The sequence below is a fragment of the Melanostigma gelatinosum genome, assembly GCF_949748355.1.
Source record: "Melanostigma gelatinosum genome assembly, chromosome: 12".
NCBI lineage: Eukaryota > Metazoa > Chordata > Actinopteri > Perciformes > Zoarcidae > Melanostigma > Melanostigma gelatinosum.
In genome coordinates this window covers 9942665-9966425 of record NC_136645.1, presented here as the reverse complement: position 1 = coordinate 9966425, position 23761 = coordinate 9942665, and the positions used below count along the sequence as shown (strand labels likewise).

Here is a 23761-nt window from a genome sequence, read left to right as displayed (position 1 = left end):
TGAAACTGGTGACTCTTAAGAAAAGACCCACATTGTGTATGCAGCAACAGACCCAAATGTCATGAGATGCTAAAGACAATTAAGACATCACTTTAGTTGGCTTTGTAAGACTCAATGTCTAAAACAGTATAGAGTTGTCTCTAGCAATGGCAGCTTACTGCATGTGCATTCAGAAGTAATTCTCAATGTAAACCAGCTGTGATGTGCTCATGGTGCCCTCACCTTTCCCCCTGCTTGATGCAGTAGGTGTGTGAGTGTAGCGGTAATTAGTGGTGAACAGGGTAATAGGAGTGCCAATTATCACCGAATTCAACCTGCAGGAAAGAGAGCAGTGAAATGTCAGCAATGACACAGCCATGAACTCTGTTATGGGAAAATATGTCATGGTCTTATGCTTTAGGATTGAAGAATGTAAGTCTTTAAAAATGCAGGCACAAAACCTATTTGAGTAGATGATTCTATCAGTTTTGCATCCAGGTGTCTTGTTTTTGTTATCTGTTATCTTGTTATCTGTTTTCCTGTGCATTGTTTCTGTCTTCAAAGACGGCGACACACAGGTCTAGATTACGGTACTTCCTGCTGAGCATCAGCTGAAGAGCATGACCCTCTGTATGTATATGTGATGTGTGATGGTAAAACAGGCTTATTCAGACTCTGTATTTCTTGTGACTGAACTCTTTGATTGGGTCACAGTGACCCAATCAAAGGAAGCAGTATAAAGGTCCATGTATCTGACTATGTTGTCAGAGCACCTTACACAGATGACGGCGATGTGTCTGTGTGACGTGTTCTCTTTGCTTGCAAGCAAATAAATTGACTATTACAACTTTGATCGTTCATCCAGACTCTGTTTCATTTGACATTGATTTGTTAACACTTTAACACTCTTCTCCCGACTTTTCATAGAAATATTCCACAACAACTCGACAGAAGATTTACAGAAATCTGCATTGGTAATTCATATTTTTCAAAAAAGGAAACAACTAGTTCGTTTAAATAACAAAGAAATATAGTAAATCTGAAAGAAAAAAACACTGCTTAGTGTTGTGCTACAAGAAAAAACATTTGTTGTCACCCAGTGCCCTCTGTTGGCTGATCCTGCATTCTACACTAACTTAGTTACAACAGCATGTGAACGTTCTATGATTACACTGAAATTACCCATGACTTTTTTTCTATGGTTAATAGTCTGATATTCTTTCTATATAAATATATATACAAATATATATATATATATATATATATATACATATATATAGCTTTAAGTTTTTCTGTTTTCTGACAAAGAAGTGCTTGTCAAGAGGTAGAGGGAGGTACCTCTTGTACCTTTTTGGATGTGTGGAGAAGAAACTCTCATTTGATAAAAAAGAAGAATTTGCAACCTGTGTTTGGAGGCTAACATTTGGGGTTTTGCAGCTTTTGATCTATGTTATGTTAACTTTATGATTAAACCCATATACCTTGTAATAATTGAACAATCTAAAAGCAGTATGCATCACCTTTACATTTATATTGGATTTGTTTGGGGTCAAAAGTATTTCTCAGCTATTATTTCAGCCTTCAGTGAAGAGCTCCGTGCCATTTTAGCCTCTTCAGTCAGACGTTGCATGCCTGTTCAACAGTGTTCTCTGTGTGTGTCAGCAACCAGGTGGAGGCAGTCTACCTGTTATCTTCGTTCTCGATGATCCTCTTGTACCTCTCCAGCTCATTCTCAAGGGATGTCTGGTACATGGCCAGGTGGCGACATTCACTGGTGAACTTCTCGAGGGACCGCTCAGCTTCCTCGATCTCCTTCCGCAGAGATTCAATTTTCTCGTTGTACATCTGAATCTCATCGTCATAACTCTCCTGTGTGTTTCTGATGGTTTGCTCAAACACTGTAGTCTGCAAGACAAGACAGAGGCAATGTTAATTAAGAAATGCCCCCCCCCCCCCCCCCCCCCTTGAGTTCCTAATGAAAGTGAGAAGTGAAGAAAAATAATGAGCAAGGTTGAAAGTAAAATCAGCCTTCTACCCGCCCGTCATAACTGATTACTGATTGGTATGCTGACTGAACAACAAGTAAACAATAGTTTAATTTGTTTGTAATTGTATCTTTGTATTGTATTTGTGTATTCTGGTTCCAGCTTCTCGTACCTGTTTTGTTCTGGCTAATTGAGAAAATAATCTGCAGGTTACTCAAAAATAAATAAATGTAAATTACAATAAATGTCTGCAGCCCCACTCCAGAGGAGGACAGACTTTGTTTGATGACTTTTTGTTTTACGATCCTATCAAAGAGACCAGAAGGGATGCAGGTTTTAGTAAATTGACCTTCATTTATGTTGCCAAGCTTGGAAGAGAAGGCAGAACATTTCGTTTTAGACCGAGGAGCAGAATCATTTGTAATTTTTTAATGGAATGAAATTACTGAAACTGAAACAACTGCAACTGTATTTTTGGTGTGTTGTTAAATCATGAAGGTTGGGCACTCTCTGTGCATGTCTCAGAAATAAAGAAATCAATCAATCAATCAATCAATCAATCAACCAACAAACTTTACAACTGTTCTACTTTTTGGAGTTACTGGTCTAGTTCACAACAGAGGAAAGGATCTTGGACTGACGCACGAATGGAAATCCTGTTCAATGTGCCAGTCTGTTAATATTAGCTTGGTGGTAAAAAAAAACAAAAAAACACACTGTTGTCATGGTGACCGTGTGACCCACCTCAGTCTGTAGCCGTTGTTTCTGGGCCTGCAGCTGACAGAGGGCGCTCTTGTATTCCTCCAGCTGACTCTGCAGCGCCGGCACTTTCCTCTGGGCCAGCAGCTTCTCCTGTTCCTTTATTAAACACAGAGCATAAATCATCAATAAGGACATGCAGACGAGCACACTTTGTCTTTACAGCATGAGGGTTGCACACAGACTCACGCGGCCATCAGTCAAGTCACTTCCTGAAGGCGCACTGCATTAAAAGCTTTGCTGATTGATTTTTATTGTTATTTTAAAGGCTCTCTAACAATTGCACTGCCCATAGCAGTGATGTTTTATGTTTCATCTACTCTTAAAATGAACCTATTGAGTGTGTAGAGGGCAATGTCCACTACCCAGAAAGTGAAATCATAATGATACAAGTGGCTCTTTATCTCTGCCCGCTGAGATTTAACTCAAGCAATTAAACAATTTCTGCATCCAGAGCAGCTCTGCCTCTGAGAAATGTTTGTATGAATAAAACTCCAAACTCCTACACAAATGCCTGTCACTCTGGCACAGTTGCTCAAAAAATAGCATGCACAGCTGTTCTTCCTGGCGTTTCCTTCATTGTGTGTCCGGACGCTCTCAAACTGCAGGCCTGTCCATGTGTCCGGGGGACTGTTTGACTGTCTGCACTTGCGCACATGCACACACGTATACACGATAAAACAGAGACAAATGCAGGCACAGGCGACCAACTGAGAAGCCAGTAACCTCGTCAAACCCTTGTCTCCCCGCAGGGACTGCACATGACCTCACCTCTGAGATGCCCACTGACACATTGGGAGCAAAGGGGAGTGTCTGGTTGATCTGCTGTAAAATGTTTACATAGGTCTGGATCTCTGCAAGGTTCTGTAAAGAAAGATGATGTAAAAGGAAAACATGAAACAGCAAAAGGAAGAGCATCCCTAAGCTCCATCATTATGCAAAGTTGAACCAATTTATTACCTCTGCTCGAAAACCTCTTGCATATTTACTTTGCACTTGGGTGAGAGAAAGAAAATATTCAATAAAAGGCTTTCACTTAGCTGAAATTTATAATTGGTACTAGAATTCCCTTACAGCAAAGGGAGTTTCTCATAAAAATCCATTTGTACAAGCGTGATCTCAGACTCAGTAATAAAGAAGAAGAGACATATTTCCTCTCTCCAGAGGGATACTTCAAAGCTCAGGATTCATGTGAGACGACTCCCTATTCTCTCCCACATAATATAGTGACAGCAGTGCCCTTTGATATGCTATCTCAATGTTACAGAGTCCAGGTTTAATTCATCATTGAATGTGTAGTGATGGGTGAAAACAAAAAAGGGATAAATTGCTTTGGCAAGAAAGTCGATGAAAGTATGCCTGACGCATAACAGCTTTCATTTGTCCCAGCATTTCTGTGGCCACTGAAGACGGTAATATTTCACTTTTTCTGTATTTCCTCTGTGCTTTCCTGCCATGTTTCAATATGTGTGAAGAACGGTGTTACATTGTCTCTGTAATCCTTTCCTTACTCACGTCACAGAAGGTATATTGTTGCTAAAGCCCCAGGTACATCATCACACCTTGTCATTTGAGGAGTCGTGGCCTGAGGCCAGGAGTGTTCAAAAGCAACAGAAAGGTAAACACACACACACACACGGTGGTCTAAAGTACTATTTTGAACAAATATTATTTGATGGGGATTCATTTTCTCGACTCGCTGTGAGTTATCCAATGAATCCATATCAAATATAACATCCGGAGATCAAAGATACTGTCAAAAAGAACAATATGGACACCATTTCAAGATGCGGTTGCCCTTTAAAGAGCAATATAAACTGCTATGAACAATGAATAGGAGCGTGAGTGGCTTATATGAGTCCTGTTTCTGCTACAATAATGTGAGCATCAATACAATTGTGTCATCAAAGCATATTGATTTGTACACTGATAAACACCCCTTGGCCACTGACAAAACCATTGATTTTTGTAACATATTTATGTATTTACCTTTAAATGTGTAGATTATTTACTGGACACAAGCTTTCCATTTTCACAGAACAGACTGATACATAATTATCGCATTTACAGACAAATTATTTGCAATACTGTCTCTGTGCAGCTCCATCTTGCTGAAATGTCATTTACATGCCAATTATTTTCAACTGAAAATATGTTTTGAGAGAAGCGTAATGCCACCTGAATGTCGTTTTAATGAATGTATCTAGCAATTTGCTAAATGTTCTTCGTGAATGTATCAAAACATTGACAGGCAACCAATTACATCTGTTTTCCAGACCCTTTTGCAATACAACTCAAAGCATTGGATTTCTTCTTTGAAGGACGTTTTATTAAAATGGTAGACATTTACAGCGGGTTATTTTTGTTAATCCTATCAAAACTATTATTTTAAACATGGCAGTGATGAGGTCTCATTGAGATCTTTATTGGCTTCCTCTTCAACATCTGTATTGTATTGTCGGGTTTTCTTTTTAGGCCAAGGAGTTGCACAGTAGTTTCCTTTTGATCATTTACCATGAGCGCCACTGACCTTCTTGTGTCTGTCTTTGGTGGAGTTGATGTCGTCCTGCAGGAATTGTGATTGGATCTGGTATTCCAGGTTTCTCAGCAGACAATTGTCAGCCTCCTGCAGGAGGAGAGAAGAACAAACAGCAATAGGAACCCAACTGTGAAAGGTTCAGTGTGAATTGTATTTAGTTCATCAAGAGCCGAGGAACACTGAAGTGACTCCTAAAACTGCCGTCTTACAAAACGCTTCAGTGTCGTCCTGGCCATGTAAAATCAGTAAAGCTCTCCAATTGTGTTAAATCTTGTATATTCAGCAATGATAAACCATTTATCACACTTAAGTTGCAACTTAAATCTCTTTATCTTCTTCTCTCAATATATCTAAAGATTTAACAAACCTAGTACAGCAAAAATCTCTTTTGCTTTACTCATTATTTTTTTTAAAGTAAAGTACCCTCATTTGTAGATAATGTATACTGTCTTTTGTTTCACATGCACAGCTTTTTCCATCTCGGGGAACTTGGATGCAGTACAACTAAAATGCTACTCATGTTAGTTTGTATGATTGTGTAAACACACTTTATGTGATCCATACAGTACCTTGTTCAATTGTTCCAGTGTGCCCCGTAGCTGTTCTTGACAATCACATTCATTTCTATATCTGGAACATAAAACATCTGGATTATGTGTTCGTCTAATATGAAAGCAGGAGAAGGTACCAGACAAACATCTGTGTCAATAATGTGTCGTCGCAATCGGAGTTGGTCAATAATCAACTTAATTAATAAAGCAGTGATGCTTTGCTGCCTACAGACATCTGATTACACCATTTTTGTAGGTAGTTGGAATTAAAAGATTGGTTCATCTCAATAACAAAAACACACGTTCACCCTCTATCAAATGGTATCCTTGCAGATATTATATTATTGCTCAAGTTGTAAGATGTCTACCCCAGAGATTCCTTTCACCACATCAATACGACTGAAGTGAACGGAATTTCATTTTTCGCTGCTATTTCAGCTTCATTGTTAACAGTTTTCACCAGAACAACTAACAGAAAGTTCCTATCAAATCTATTGGCAGTGTGTTCTGTGGACATGTCTCCTAGAAATGACATGACCACAAAACAAAACTGCCTTGTCAATTACATTTTGAAGGAAGCTTATTTGTTCCCGATGTACGTTTTCTTTTAAATTTTCGCAAATCCGTTTCTAATCAAAGGCTAGAAAGCAGGCTGGGCTGAATGGATGGGTCAAATAAACATGGGACTTTCACCCAGAAGGCAGCTATTTGTGTCCCTTGTGAAACTAAACTTATTTGAATCCAAACCATCTTCAACTAAATCTAACCAAGTGGTTTTGTTTAAAACTGCAACCTTATCATTATGAGTTTTAAAAATCAGAATCCATGTATCTCAATTGTACTTAAAGGCATGGGCATTCGAGTGGTGAGTGAGGAAATGTGTTTTTTGCTTTGTTTGTTTGATTGTTTTTCAGTAATTTGGGTGAACTAACGCTTCATTTTACCATTATTTCACTGTATTATTTATTTAGTTTCTTGTTTTATGATGACCAAACAGGTTACAGTTTTCAGAATAAAGATATTTTTCAGCAAGTTGTATGATTATCTGCTGATAAGGCTGTAAATTGACTTCAAATTTAACTTCCATTCCATCTATTAATTTACAGTTTCCATGCTAATTTGCTGAGAAGCATAAATGACCAGATTTTTTAGAACCAGCATCTTCACTTCTTAAGGATTAAGGTTCTGGGAACATTTCTACAGATGTCTAATCACTCCTTCTCTAAAGAAGACCAGACCAGCACAACTCTCTTACTTGCTGGCGAACTCATCCAGCATGCGGCAAGCATCTTTCAGCTCTCGCTCCAGTTTGGCATGGTCAGAGGACAGCTCTCGGCTGCGCTGCCTGTTGACATCAGTCTGCTCTGTGAAGGCCTCCTCCAGACCGCTGGCCTCCTCCATCCGCTGCAGCGTCTCCAGCTGCTTGCGGAACACGGCATTGCGCTGCTCCAGGACTCGTGCCCTGTTGATGTACCGGGCAAAGCGGCTATTGAGCTCCTGAAGGCTCTCCCAGCCCTGGATGGCCGAGATGCCGGCAGAGGATTCGAAGTCCACAGATTCGTCATCAAAGACATCTGAACGCTCGTACTTTTCCTTGCGCACCTCGTGCAGGTAGCTGGTCTTGTACATGGTGGTATGCTTCCCTCCCGTGGGTCGGTGGTCTCCCCGGAGTGCTTGGTCCCCTTCCGCACCTTTATTGTGTGAAAACTCGGGTGCTCACCCTTGGCTGTCTCATGCTAGACTAAACGCTCCACACCACTGACTGTTGGCGAAATAGCCCCCAAAACCTCCCGCTAGCTGTGGCCACGCACGTTACGAGCCTGGGGCCTTCCACAGTTTATTGTTGCCTTTGTGGCAGAGATTAGAAAAGCCATTCTGTTGATGACAAAGCAGAAGCGCATAAACAAACAATTGGCTGGCCTGCGAAATCACTGGGTGGTCACACACCATTATTTAGCTTCTTAGTCAGCTGCTTTCTAGATCCTCGTTTAATATGGCAGGTTGGATGGTGGCCCACCACAGGACAGAGGGGAAAATTCGCGCAGTGCAATTGTGTGGACTGTGGAGAACGCTTCCTGCCAGAAGTGGCTAAGTGTTGACACACTGAGTGTGCTGAAAACAAAAAAGGTTGTTTTTCAGTGGGTACTGATCGAGTTTGCATAATCTCAAAAACACCCTAAATACACCCTAAATTACAGAAATGTATATGCAGGCAGCGGTCATACAATTCAATGAGGGTTTAATGGTTGTTTTTCATACAAGTTCCGTCTATAAAATACTAAAACCGGTAGCAAACAACATCAAATCTTGCTGAGCCAATTAGGGTGGGATCCTGAATATGTAACAAAAGTTTCAATCTTTCTACACATTATGTTGTTTGCTTTAATCGAAACGATTACAGAGAAGAGCCTATATTCAAATGTATGTGGCAAGGTTTGTGTTTAGCTGGGCTTTGGAGCTGTTGTATCTCAACACTTTATTTTTTAACAACAAGAAAGATATCTTCTAGTTGTAATCCTCAAGGTGCTTTTAGCCCACATGTCTATATATTTTATCACCCTTTTGTATTTCCCTTACAATAACATTTAGCAGAGATGAGAGTAGGAGAGAGTGATAGAAAAGGGAGGAAGGGACAGAGGAGCTTTTGCTTTCGCTCTCTGCATGTACAAGGTCAGTCAAAACGTCCCTCTCGACAGATCTAGCAGGCTGTAAAACGGCTGATGAAACACATGTCAAATGGCTTTACATCAACATTTCAGCATATTTTGGCCCCAGCAAAGCCCACGGCTTAAGGGCTACAAAAGCTGCAGTGTGAAAAATACGATACTAGCAAAGCGTCACGGACATAACACAGTTAAAATAATGTTATAGAGTTAATTTCTCATTCAGACACTATAGACGTATACCCTTTTCTTTCACACTCACGGTTATTTGATCAAATAAATATAACCAGAGTTCATGTGATGACCTTTACCTACTCCTACCTACTGTAGTTTACCTACAGTAGTATACAAAAACAACTTGATACAGGTCACATAAAAGTGTAAAAAAAAACAAGTCTTTGAAATTGCAATCGACAAACACACTCAAACATTAAAAGCAATATCCTCCACCTACCTATTTCCTTCCAAAGTTACAATTACAGAGAATGTCTCATATATTTCACAACTATTCTACTCAAAAATAACTTCACAAATTACATTCTTCAGATGCATACTGTCAGTATAAACATTGTTTGTATATGTATATATATATATATATATATATATATATATATATATATATATATATATAAACAATGTTGTATATGTACAAACAATGAGCACACTGAGATATTGTTCATCCAAATGTACAAGTTGAAAGTTGCTGTGTATTGTATGACATACATGGTGCCAAACTGCTCACCAGGATCTAATCCAATGCTCATTCACACAGACAAAACTACATGGCACAGCCTTCGCGAGCAATTTGGGGTTTAGTATGTTGCCCAAGGACACTTGCAACATATAGACTGGAGGAACCGGGGATCCTCAGCAGAACCAACATTTTGCCAAAACAGACTGCCTCTGTTCTGTTCAGATTTAAACCCCTATATTTGTATGGATTTCCACTGCTGCTTATCCCTTCATAACATTGTCACCAATAAACTATGTCACCATGTGTCCATCCTCAACTGGAGGCCATAGATTATAGGTTTTGTGCATATTCTCCATGGCTGAGGAGAGAACGCCAAAATCACAAGGCGGTCATTTCACATTTATATTCATTGGTTACGAGTGGCAGTAAATCCGAGGCCCGGTTGAGATTAGAGAGCTGTCCAGAATTGGAAATGAGAGCCTCGTGTTTATCCTGCTGGTCGGGCCTCCGGGGCTACTGTCTCTCATCTCTGGCTCTCATCTCTTATGAGCTGTTCAAATTCTAGAAATTAAAATAATTGTTTTTATCATCCTTTGTCCATTGTAGATGACAGAAGAAATGTGTCCGCTGGTTCACTCATGTCTATTGTTATCTGTAATGATGTTTAAACCCCGCTGCACTCAATGTGAGAGGACACACAAAACCAATCTCGCCCGCTACTGACAGATGATTGTCAGAGGTGGTACGAAACCCAACAGTGCTAGCTTTCCATCACAATAAGGAATTGATCTGAAAAGTCATCAGGGCTGCTGTCTGCGCCTGTTCATCTGCTGTTCAGGATGGTTAACCTCAGAGATTTGGTGGGGACAACTTTTGGCTCTGTGAGAGAGGGGGGGGGGGAAGTGTTGTATTCAAGGAACAATGCAGTTCATCATCAAACCACTAAATCTAATGAAAGTCGGATTTAAAAAGCAGACGATGAGCTCGTGATTACTATTCCAACAGCCACTGTGCCATCAGTGTCAGTAACAGCTATGGGTGTGAACATCAAACATGTTGTTTTTTCCATCTCAGGCCGTCAGAGACTGAGAGCGAACTACGATACACCGGAAATAAATGTGGAATATGTAAACAATCATCCTCTTTATTATCTGCCATGCTGAAGAATGTGTACCCATGTCCTGGTAAGATTGCAAAGCAGAGTTGTATAACTCTTGGAACTCAATCAAGCAACGTTTATTTCTGTTCCATTTAATAGTCCTTACAACTACCAAGCATGGCCAGACAAGACATTGTGGGATTCCAGACGACGCCGGACTGACTAGTAGAAAAGGTCGGTGAAAAAAGAAACTAATAACTGCTACCAGGCACAATGTCATGTAAGTTGTTGGAGAAAATGCAGGTTGCTTATTTATACACATTAGCTAAGGAGCTAGCAATTCCCTAGCTTGCAAGCGTTTACTCGGCCACAGCAACATGACCACCAAGTTTTCGCCGTCATAATGGAATGCCATTGAATGTGTGTCTTGGGGGTCAACATATATCTGGTCAACTTTAAATTCGGATGAACTTCGAAAACCGCCCAGGAGAGCACAGCCTCTCTCTCCATTAGAAATGATAGCCTTGTCCCAAGCAATGTCGCCCATCAGCCAGCTCTGACAAACCTACTCTGTGCTATACCGGACAGACAGACAGACAGTCAGTTAGCGGCGAGCTGGTGAACACAGTGGAGCATTTAGCAGCCAAATAGCCAGATGCTTCCCTCAGGAGTTACAGACCACAACAAGAGCCACTAGAAGAGTTACTGTCTCCAACAAGGAGCAATGGTGCGGGAAGTGTGTGTCCTGAGGGTGTTACAGCACTCGCTGCTTTTTCTTTAGGCCTGCTGTTTAACTGCATTTAAAAGAAAATAGTAATAATAATAATTTAAAATTATATATGTATAATACATGTTTTTTTACAGAGGAATATTTCGGGTTCAGCAGAAAGGGTGGAGATTTTATTTCCATGTTTGATTTGCATATTTTCAAAATGTTAATCATTAATAATATGGATATAAACCAATCATATTTGTCTTAGTTGCGATGACGCACCCACAGAGGGACATGTTTTCCTTTATACAGGCAACACACACGATGAAGCTACAAGTGCATCATAAAGTATGATTGTAATTTTGTCCCCAGTTCATCAGTGATGTGTATGAACTAGGCTACACAGCAGACTGGAGGCTCTGATCACCAGGAGCAGATCAAGAGGAAGTCAATGGGTCAGTTGTGCTTAAATACTTTTTTCCGAGGAAATGAGATATGCTCTGGGCGTGGTCTTATAAAGCTTGATTTTGTTGTTTCTTGAGACTGTATCTCTTACATACGTTCATTCTATTGCCTTGGCTTTTATTTTGACATACCCGTGCTTCCGGGTTACCTGTCTTGCGTTGCGTCTCTCTTCAAAAAAAGAAATAAAAAAGAGGGAGTTCCAAAAACCAAAATGGACTCGTTATTTGAGTTTCAAAACGTACACGGACCATTGTATTTTACATCTGAAGCGGAAGAGTAACAGACGCACCTTCGTAGCCCTCCTTCTTTCGAGGCGCTCTGCAGGAGAGCGGAGCGGAGGCGGACTGGCAGCAGAAAGGATGGATGCGCGTGGAGGCTGATGGAGCGACCCTCTTCTCTGCGCTCCGGCTTGTGTTTCACACCTGACACACAGCGAGCAGTTACGCTCTTTTTAACTATTGTCCTGAGAAAAGTCGCGGGACCTTCTGCAACGGTTGCTGGTAAGTGTCTTTTGACATGTTTTAATTCAACGAGTTTTATTCCTGGAAACTTCATTCGAGATTATTATTTCTTATTACAAATAAAGAGATAGAGTCTTTCTCTCATATAAGTCTACATTTAAGTGTTCGTTTCTTTTTCTGTGTTGATTTAAATTCACAGACTGTGATGATCTCTCAACACCATATGCTCCTAATTGAGACCTTCTGTTACTTCGTAGCCAAGTTTGGATTTATAAACTACCCCAGAGCCTGAATTCAAAGTACATGTTCCCTCTAGCTCTGCATATATTGATATAGTTGATGCTTTTTTTGCACGTCATTTTATTTAAAAAAAATACGATTACTGATCTCCGTATGCAATTACCTATCTCATTAATTTCAATGAAGTACTGACTTAGTGGAGATCACATAGGCCTAAATCATGATTGTAAAACCAAATAATTTTGGATCGTGGGTCAAATCATTTGAGAACATCATCATCTCTCTGTCTGCCTCTCTTATATTAGGAGTGCGCACTTAATTGCCCTGTTCTAATGTATTAATACAAATCTGGTATAATCTAGTTAAGTGTTGTTTTTTCTTCTCATTCATTTGGAATTATATTTTTGCTTAACCTCATTTGCTTGCGGAGGGATTTTTCTGACCACTTCTTGCAAACCTAATGCCCCGCTGAGCCTATGATGTCAGCTTGCTTGTAAAGTGGCAAGGTCATAATGAATTACATAGACGTCTTTACTCCACACCGACTTACATTTTTCGTCCAAAAATAGAGAAATGTCACACATGCCAGCATAATTATGCCTGAAGCACTGAGATTATGTTATTTGTTTTGATCTTGTCTCCATGGATCCTCACCCTGCATGAATAATACTGAGATGAGAATTCTCTTTTCCAGGTGAAGATGTGCTGCTATTTCCAAGGAAGAAGCCTGTGCAAATTTCCATCGACATACAAACAAGTTATTTAATAGTTACGCTGGTTTCAAGGATTCATTGGCATCATGTACCAAAAAGTATAAATTTCCACCTAATTTGTTGAATCAAATTGCAGTCAAATACAAGTCTTTCTAAACCAAAATAAGAGCGTGTGCTTAGACATGGGCGACTCCAACATCAGCCACATGGTAGCTTATACAGAGGCGCAGGAGAGTCTCCCAGCAGGCAAGTTGGATCATTACATGGATAGCTATGATATGGACTATGGTATCCCTCCTGATGAGATCCCAGACACGACGCAGGGTCAGGCCTTCTTCGTGGCCACCATTGTTATCGGCATGGTGCTTGTCTGCATCATGCTTGTCTGTGGGTTTGGAAACTTCATATTCATTGCCACACTGATGCGCTACAAAAAGCTCCGCAACCTCACAAACCTGCTCATCGCCAACCTGGCCATCTCAGACTTTATTGTGGCAGTGGTGTGCTGCCCGTTTCTGGTGGACTACTATGTGGTGAAGCAGCTTTCCTGGTCTCACGGATTAGTGATGTGTGCCTCCGTCAACTATCTCCGCACAGTGTCACTCTATGTGTCCACAAATGCATTGCTTGCCATTGCAGTTGACAGGTGAGTGTGTTATTTCTTTCATACCTCTGTGGGTTTATTGGTTCAATCCAGCAAGCCAATGCTTGATCCTTCCAGCATAGTCTATGGAGACTTCAATTGATAAAGTTTTTATCCTGCAATATGTTTTTCTCTCCACAGAGAGCCCAACAAAAAACATATAAATCCGGTTTTTGGCCATCATTGTTGAGATAAATTTCCAGTTAATTTGTTTGCCATATCCTGAGAGATTGAGAGACACAGATGCTTCTCCATCAGATCCAGTTAACTGATTTTAGGTTTAAGCACACAACACATGTTACCACACTTTAATGCTTCAACAAAAATGACTGTATTGTAAAGTAAATACCAAGTTGTGGCAAACTATACTACAAGTTTATTTGCAGTGGTTTTATACTCCCTAGTGGTTCATAGCTCCCTGTTACATTTAAACTAAAGAACATACAGCATGCTTACTTTTATAATAATGCAATCCTATTCATGGCACAAACTATGTTAGTTTCCCCCCTGCTACTCTGCTCATTGTATGCAACAGGTAGATATCCACTGTATATCTTCATCCATCTATGTCAGGTACTTTATCTATTTAGTCCCCCTGTGGAACAGCCTGAAATATACTTGACAAACAAATGTGTCAAACATCAGATTCCAAAACAACCCATATTGGCATTTCTCCTACCTCTTAAGTACGGTCATATCAATTGTAAACTTAAAGTATTTGGTAAAGGTTGTGGAAAGATCGCCTTGTACTCACTGTACTGCCACGGCTTAATGCACACGTGAATAAGACAGAGCCCTCAGAAAAGTCTGCTGTGGAAAAAATATGCCAATGGTCATATAAATGAATAAGGCCTTCAGTGCCTTTCACATGTTGCGTTTAAAAAAGCTTAGAAAACCACAATCGTTCCGCTTTCATATTTTGCTTCAGCATTCTAAAATTCAATTACTATCTCGGGGCCAAGCCATCACACCCTGAAAAATAGGCGCTTGGGGAAGCCATTGATCTTTTGAGCGCGCCTTCCGTGCTTCTACATTGACAACAATGGATTTGAGGGTGCAAAAAACCTGATGTGGATGGCCCCTTAGGGAGTTCCAAAGCTCAATAAACCATGTTAAAGACCTTGATTGCTTCAGAAGAGACGCAGATTATTAGCACTATATGTAACCATTATTGATTGAACTGACTCTCTAATTGATTGAACTGACTGTTTCATTGCCTACACCTGTGCCTTGGATATTAAAGGCATTGATGAAAGTCTTAGCAAAGCAAATGGTTGCTTTTGATGTTTGCCTTCCTTGTGAAGACACTTGCACAATAGAGTTTCTTATTTTAGGCTTTCCCCCTGTTTTGTGTGTAAAAAGTTCAGTTTTCTAATCTTTAAAAATGGAGACACTGACTTCTAGTCAACCCAGGTTTCCAGAATTCAACCTCCAGCGTAGCCACTGCAGTACTCTTCCTTGGGCTACATGAATGTAACATTACGACACTGCCTTGTAGTGCACACATAGGGAGACACCTACTTGTATGCATGAGTGCACACAACTTCCACAGATTCTCAAAAGAAGCTTTTGTTTAAAATTCAAGAGGTAACCTGAAGGCTGGTTAACGAGTGCTTAGTGTGCCAAAGTGATCATTATAATTTGTTGTTCAGTCAATAATCCACCTGACTTTGTGTGAGCCCACTTGTGTTAACTACAAACAACAGCTTACTGAGCGCAGCCGGTTCCACAGGAATCCACAGGACTGTTGTCAAGCTAGTGGTTGTTAATTTACTTCTTTGAAGGCAGTGCTCTGTATTTGAATGTGGCACAGAGGCTGCATGTTTACAATTTTAAGTTTATTCTAAAGTAGTGTGAATGGTTATGCTGCAAGAATACAATAATTTATCAATTCGTTATTGCTTTATCACCAAATTAACCACTCAACGATCTTCTCAACGAGTTGTTATTGAAGATTGTACTCAAGATTGACCGTTATCACTAAAGTATATCAATGGAAATCGAATTAAGAGGATGCTGTGTAATGATGTTGCTGATTAACATCTAGTAACATGTAAGTGCTCAACCTAAGGGGAGTGTGTGTGAACCAGGTGTGAACAAGTATTGGAGTAACATGATCAATACCAAGAGAAACAGAGACGGTGAGTATTCAAAACAGCTGTTTTCAGATGTCTCTATTAGTGCAGGGTAAACAAACTAGATACGGAATCTAAATAAAACAGCTTTGCAGTCACTGATAGGTGTATTATTGAACTTCACCTTCAAAAAGATGTTTCCCAAAATTAACAAATAATTTGCTTTAAATTTAGATTTCCGCGCTGCATGATAATGTCAAATGTTTTTTAAATGTCTGCGTATAAATATTCTAGATATCTTGCACATGATTTCATGAACATTTTTAGCTTGATTTATTAAATAAATCTTTGAATGTGATTTGTTTGACTGTATGAATTATATATGATACAGGTGTATCCACATTGAAAAGGTTGACCCATCAATATGATATTTTTTGTCTTTAAAAACATGTCGTGGTTGAACATACATATATAAAATAAAATATATAGGTTCAAACATGAAAAACAAACAGATTTTATGTTAATTCATGCATTTACCTCTTGCTTTACATATAGATAAGAGAGGAGAATATAAGAAGCAATAAGCCTCAGTACCTTTTGACTTCCTCTTCTATCAATATGAGAAATCCAGTTCACTGAATAATGGAGTGCCGTATATTGAACTTCATTCTTCCACTGGTGACTGAGAGCCATTTGCCGAATCTCTTGACTTCACACAGCACTCAGAGTGCTCAAAAGGGCAGTTTGTATGTGTTTGTTTCCTTCCTCTTCAATGCAACAATATGTCTTTGTTCTTCCAGGTACATGGCTATTGTCCATCCTCTGAGGCCTCGCATGAAGTACCAAACCGCCTACGGCCTGATTACAGGAGTCTGGATCGTTCCCATTCTGATATCAATTCCCTCTGCCTACTTCGCCTCTGAGATCATGTACCCTCATGGTGGCACCAGCAGCCCAACCACACACAAAGTCTTCTGTGCCCAGATCTGGCCTGTTGGCCAGCAGCCCTTCTACCGGTCATACTTCCTGTTCGTCTTTGCTGTGGAGTTTGTTGGGCCTGTGATCGTCATGGCAATGTGTTACACCCAAATTTCCCGCGAGCTCTGGTTCAAGAATGTCCCCGGTTTCCAGACTGAGCAGATTAGGAAGAGGTTGCGTTGTCGCCGCAAGACAGTGATGGTCCTGATCGGGATCTTGACGGCGTACATCCTGTGCTGGGCGCCGTACTATGGCTTCACCATCCTACGGGATTTCCACCCAACGCTCATCTCCCGCCAGAAGAACTCCCTGGTGGCCTTCTACATCATTGAGTGCATTGCCATGAGCAACAGTATAATCAATACTTTATGTTTTGTCACTGTCAAGAACAACACCGTTAAGTACCTGAAGAAGATTGTACTGATGCGCTGGAGGTCAACGTATGCCCCCAGTAAGAATGTGGATGAGATGGATATTAGGACCTCCTCCATGCCCGTAACAGAGGAGATTGAATGCATTCACTTGAGGTGAAGAGAGGGAAGTCTTTAACAAGCATTAGGTGTGGGCTGTATACAGAAACTACAATGTTGACAGGGATGATTTTGACATGGAACATTTCTCTCGTGTTCAGATCACATTTTAGAATGGTCAAACCCGAATAGTATCGTTCACTGATTAATGGGGCAACATGGCTCAAACTTTGTTAGCCAGCAGAACATACAGGACTTCCATTTGAGGTATTATGGGAATTTAATTGTTGTGCTCAGTGTTACTAGCAGTGGCGGCTGGTCAATAGAGGGCCATAGGGCATGGCCCCACCATGAGCTACACAAAAATAAAAAAATAAAAATTATAATAATTATAAATTATACAAATTGTCAATATTTGTGTTTTTGAATGATGGAATCTACCCAGTAATGTGTGTAAAATATGATATCTGCGCAAAATATATGCTTTTCCTGCTCGTGATCTCTGCCTGTGTGCTCTCTGCTCGTCCTCTCTGCCTGTGTGCTCTCTGCTCGTGCTCTCTGTCTGTGTGCACGGCACTCTGAGAACGCGCAGCTTGGGGGGCCTGATCATTTTGGCCCAAAAAAGACGGGTCTATGAAGCAGTTTAGCCAATTGCTGATTCAAGATATAAATGAGTGACATACAATTTAGCCAATCAGCGCCCTCAAATAGATTCAGCTTGGGGCCAGAACGATCAGGCCCACAGCTGCGTGTTCTCGTCAGGAGAAGTCTCTTCAGGTGCCCGCGCAAGCGCGAGCACTCCTCCTCCAAGACCCGTTTGAGAGGAGAACTTTGGCGGAGATTCTGCAGCCAAAGAGCTGATATCAGATCAGCCTGACCTCACAATCAGACAGCAGACTCGCGGGAAAGGGAAGCAGTACATGCAAAGCTTCACTAGCTGTACACCAGACAGGTTTGGCTAGCTGGATGACGTCATGCTAATCATTTATTTAGCTTTTTAAAACAACGTGGACGGATCCAGCACGGACAGTTAGGGAGTGAGGGATGAGGAGGTAAGGAAACATGAGAACACCAGGACACACATGGAGAACTCTGTCAAGCTACATATTAGACAAAGTGAACATCTTTTATTCTACATAGTTGTCCTCAGTCTCATCTGCTTAACTTGGTCATGGAGGCATCAACATGTAATAGAGATGTTAAATTAACAGTGAAAACTCATCATAGCTTAATTTAACATCAGTATTCATAATTACACTTCATGTTTACTTCTCCTGATCTTTACCTCCTACAACAAGGTCCATAGGGGCATCTCAATAAATGAACATGTTATATTATATTGTATAAGTGTTATTTACTGATTGTTTTCGTGTTGGAATACATGTTAAATATTTAACTGCCAAGTAATAATGCGTGTTGATACTAATGCTAAAGGTGCCTTGCGCGTCGGTATCAGATGTCGAGGTGCGTGACAAAGCGTCAGTATTTAACGTTCTTTCAATGACAACTGGCTGATCCAAAATTATACATAAGTACCTGAAGTTAATCTTTAAAATGTCTGTATGTGTTTCCATTTATATTGATTGTAAGTTCAAAAAACTCTTGTTACGAAAATAATGCATTTATTTATTACTTAATTTGTCCTTTTAAAATAGTTGCATGCTTTCGTTGTAGATGAATTTAGTTTATGTGTGCTTACTGTAATAAACAATGAGACAACTGAAAGGAAAGCTGCTTTTATTTGTGGGACAAATCTTTTTATCATATTAGTCAAACATATGAACACAGACAGACTACCTTTGGGAGGTACCTGGGATTCCCGGATCCTTAGATTGACATTCTAGATTCATGATTTTCTTCAATTAAAGAAGCACAGCGGATGATACAAAATTATTAAAAGTGTCACCTTCAACAGAAAGCCTCAGGTTTTGGTGTCATTCTCTCAGAATTAACATGCAAGGGCTTCTTTATAGATTTGATATGTGCACTGACACTCAACTATCTTTTTAATTTAAAATCCTGGAACCAAATAGACCAGCTCATGAATTTTACATATCAGTATGCTTCTGCCGCTAAATTAAAGTAGCAAAGTCATGCCCCCTTCTTTTTGTTATAAGACACTTTGGGAATATCTTATAAAATAAATCCAAAATATATTAAACATCCAAAAAATGTGTTAAAGTATCACAATGTGGATCTTTTATAATGCAGAGTTAGTTCATTTTTGAATAATTACGGGCATCTGAAAACATGACCATGTTTTAACTTCTGACAACAAATTCTAAGTCAAGATCCTGACTCATCCAGGTGGAGGATATTTACAAGGACTTCAACGAGAACTTATCTTCATGTCAAGAGACAGTAGTATATCTATAGGAGTATTTGTTACCCTATGTCCTTTGATTCTCTTTCGACACGGATTTGAAAAGGAAACCCCCAAAAAAACATGGGAAAAGTGGAAAAAATCTCAGGAAGAGCAACTGAGAGACATGCAACAGATGATGTGTAACTGACAAACATAGCAAAATAACATTGAGGACAACCTGCAACCCTAATCTCTATAACGAGAGTATGTGCTCACATGTAGAATCTGTAGGCAACGGGACAAGATTTTGGGATCGGAGGTGTTCTGGTTTCCATCTGCAGTCAGAGTATTGACCAACCATGTTGGAGTTTTGGTTGAATGCAGGTAAACAGTCAGTGCGGAGAGCATGAGCCGGGGATCGAACCGCCGATTCTTTGATTGAAGGATGACCCAAACACGAGAGAGAGAGAGAGAGAGAGAGAGAGAGAGAGAGCGAGAGAGCGAGAGAGCGAGAGAGAGAGAGAGAGAGAGAGAGAGAGAGAGGCACTCAGACGATTGATCGACAGATGACGATTGACATCTCTGTGTCGGCCAGTATTGGATTCGTGTTTTTGGCCCTCCCATTTACAAGCTGTGTACAATATTAAAATATTAAAAGTGGACCATATGTAGTGGGTAGGATTATTTGTTTTAAGATACAAAACAATGAGATATTGATCATATCAATGCCATTAAAGTTAAAATCAATAGTGATTTACACTGTAGCTTTTGATCATTTGAATTGCAATTGCAATTTGAACAGTAATGTGAAAAGCATTTGAAACAGCTGGTAACAGTCATTAAATCCAGTAAAAAGTGAAGCTGTCTGTTTCATTGCTTTATACTTATTTAATGACTATACAAATGTCAATTTGATGTTCTGCATTAGAAATAAAGAAAAATCAAAAGAAAATGTTATAATAATCATCTGCTTGTAGTGATAATATTTGACCTGGGCATAAGTGATCACTAAGAGGTTCGCACTGTATCATTGTTATTTTTCTTTTACCATTTTTTCTTACTGAATGTAAAGTAGTCGCCCTCGAATGTCTTCACAAATGTAATAGCAATAATAATAACTTTATTTATACAGCACCTTTAAAAGCAGAGTTCACAAAGTGCAGCAAGTAGTGGATCCTAGGAAGCTACAATATTTCCCTATGTAAATCACTGAAGTAAATGTAATCACTTTAAGCAGCACCATGAAGCTGGAAGTGGAAAATGTACTTTCCTTCAATTATTGATGGCGAAGACTGCATCATGAGATTTCCATAATGTGAGGACTGGTGACCCGCTGATGATAACAGCTTTATGTAAATTCCCAGCAGTGGGCTGAAAAGGTCATTTACATTCAGATTCAGATTCACTCACCTTTTAACAAGCTGCTAACCATTTACCGTGAAGTAGGAACAGCAGCTGACCTTTTATCCTATCAGCCTCATTCCACAGTGTACCTCAATCTTATTGCTGTGCAATTAGCTTAGCCATGCTTCTCCCGATTTGCTCAATAAGTTATTGTTTAGAATGTCAACAATTTGGAAAGATTGTCGCCTCTTATGCACATTTTCTCACAGCCTGTTGTCTGAAGCTGAAATGTTGTCATTATCAGGGTCCTTGCTTATTGTCTACGTTAGTCTCTGTGCTCTGGCCCCCGAGGGTGAAGTGTCAGTAAGCGTAGATGTGGTTTTTTTTCACTCCGGGTACCTTCATTTTCAAACACATATTTTGCTGTCAACAGACAGCTCGGCTTCTCAATGTTCGGCTCTAATGGGCTGTTGTTTACACATCCCCATTTCTCCTCCAGGTTGTATTGTCCACTTGCTCACAAGCCATTTATAATTCACAGACATTTAAAAAATCATTACAGTTTTCTAACATTTCGCTTACCTGAAAAAACGGAAACTACACAAGATGCCTGAGTACGAGCAAGTGCTATTGACAGAACTAATACAAATATTTGAAGAACAGACAGTCCCATGAAAGACCACTTTTGTGACAGCTCAATTCAAACAAAACATTGTATTCATAAAATGAGGATGTTTGACCATGAGATTGTTAAGACCAATACAAATCTAGATCTGTTTTGGATTGAAAATCATGAAAAAAACAAGTCTATGATTATAATCATTTCTTCTTTTACAATGGTCAAAATAAAACTAACAGCACAAAATCATCAAATGACGCAAGTTATTGAAGGTGTTGTTTCAAGTAATGTATTAGAAAGCCTCACCTCATCAGTGACAATTTAAAGAAATCCTTAATCTCAGCACTCGAGGGTTGAAATCTTTGTTCTTCTTATTTGTGTCTGACTCAATGGTTGCATGCTAACAATAGCCATGCAGCGCTAACTGGGGTCATCGTGGCATCATGGGTGGAATCTCTGAATGAAGAGTGAAGAATACAGGCTGGACATTGTAGCAACATTATTGAAATAAGTCAACACTTATGGGATGAAAATGTCCTTTTCTTTGACATCCTGTGATGAATCTTGTACATTTATTTTTTCCCGGAGCACCACGGATTATGCAGCTGGCAAAAATCAATTTGCAGATGGATGGCCAGCAGCCATGAAGAAGCACACGCAACTGGCAATGATTTCAGGATAGACGTTTTATCCACCGCATGATGTATCCATAAACAAATAGTCTTTCATCCATTCTTTATTCATTTCATCAGTGTAAACAGCAGGAATCTGGTCTGAATTCAACAGATCACTAAATGGTTTTCTCACCTGACGGTGTCCATTTGGTTGTTTCCTGAGCCCAGTGTAACTGTGCCTCTTTTTTTTTGTCCACATCACAACCATAGACATTGTATGCATGTTAAATGACAAATGAGGGGCGTGAAAAAGTTTGAGTCATCCCCGTTTGCGATCGTTCAGTCAGACACTTGATTCAACATAAATTATTATTTACAACCTCAAATTATTGGCTTAAGACAAAACGTATAATTTCCGGCATGTTGAGGAGAGCCTTATGAATTTGAAAATGTCTCAATAGTAGTAAACATTTTGTAAAATGTATGTCTCACTTTATGTAAAAAGGGTATATTACTGTCTCATCCCACCAGGCGGTATACAGTCTGACCCTGTGTATAAGTGTGTGTGTGTGTGTGTGTGTGTGATGTTCATCTGTGAGAGCAGTGATCTGTTTCTTCACCTGCCAGCCGACTCTCAGTTTGACCTTCCAAAAGAAGAAGATGGCTCGATCCAGAGAACTAAATATGACAATACAATTATTTCCCTGTGCTTTCCCTGTGCTTGGCTTGAACTCCACTAGACTTCATGTTAACCGATTCCTTACATAGAAATGTGTCTGAGGTGTAAAAAGTGTTTTCCTTAAATGGTTTTACTGTCATCAGAAGCAGATTCAACAGGATGACTCTGTCCAGGAAGCTACATTTGACTTTAACAAGAAGTTTCTTTCTGTCTTTCTTCTCCTTCTTGCTGAATGTGCCTGGCTCATTCTGCTACGGACCTCATATTAATCCATTCCTCAAAACAGTGATCCTTCTTTTCCTCAGATGGGAATTGAATTTCACTTTTCATAAAAATTGCAAAACTCACCTCAACTATCTGCACCCATGTTATATCCATTTGCAGGGCCGTCGACCAGCCAACTCACATTGGCTTGCCTGGCCGGTCTTGTTTTCATTCAGTGCAGTGGTGACGTGCTTATACAAACTGAGAAAGCAGGTGTCAGCAAGACATCTTAAAGTGTGTAGAAGGTCTTCAGCATCAGCAGATTCTCTTTATACCAAAGAAACTGTATTGGTGTTCAAATTACTGACAGAAAAATGAAGGCTTGCGCCTTCCGGGGGCTTGAATAAAAGACCTCTCCATCCCAAAGTCCCGGGCTAGATTTTAGTCCCAGTCTGCCTCTGTCAATTTGGAAGAAAAAACACTTACAGATCTCAATGATACCACTTACTGCGATAAAATCCACTGAAAATCTATGAGTATAAAATACAAACTCTCTACAGGCTTCAAGGGTTGCTCTACAGGCGTGTAGCTTGCTCATTCATGGAGGACAACAGTGGTAGTCAGTTTGGATTCACACCAATGGTGGCCTAGACTCACGCCAAAACCTGCCAAAACCATAGACTGCATAACAGATGGTCGATGCAGCCTAACTCTAAAGGTCTCTAAAGGTGCATCGTGGAGCTGAAGCTTGTTTTTGAAGCCTATATGTCAAAACGTAGAAATATCAATACAGACTTTTCAATCCATCTGCAGCCGAATTTACTTATATGCCCTTTATCTGTGTGTTCAGTATGTTCCAAACACCCAGTCTCTCCACAGCATGGTTACCGTATATAAAGTCCAGTGTTGCACCATTGCCTTGTCATAGCTCTTAAGTACCATATTTGTTTTATGTCCCAACTATCTCATC

The 23761-nt window shown here is 40.0% G+C and overlaps 2 protein-coding genes across 2 annotated transcripts; one reads left to right on the top strand and one right to left on the bottom strand.

Moving 5' to 3' along the window:
• Positions 1-169: 169 nt before the first annotated feature.
• On the bottom strand, positions 170-7442 carry bfsp1 (beaded filament structural protein 1; the record flags this gene model as incomplete). The annotated part of the gene is made up of 7 exons (XM_079280129.1): positions 170-314; positions 1664-1884; positions 2709-2822; positions 3495-3587; positions 5254-5349; positions 5832-5892; positions 7069-7442. The coding sequence occupies 7 exons, from the start codon at positions 7440-7442 to the stop codon at positions 170-172; spliced, it is 1104 nt and encodes a 367-aa protein (XP_079136255.1).
• A 5600-nt stretch (positions 7443-13042) lies between these two features.
• prokr1b (prokineticin receptor 1b) lies at positions 13043-17087 on the top strand (the record flags this gene model as incomplete). Its single annotated transcript, XM_079279764.1, has 2 exons — positions 13043-13506; positions 16379-17087. 2 exons carry the CDS (start codon positions 13043-13045, stop codon positions 17085-17087), a joined length of 1173 nt encoding a protein of 390 aa, XP_079135890.1.
• Positions 17088-23761: the final 6674 nt, after the last annotated feature.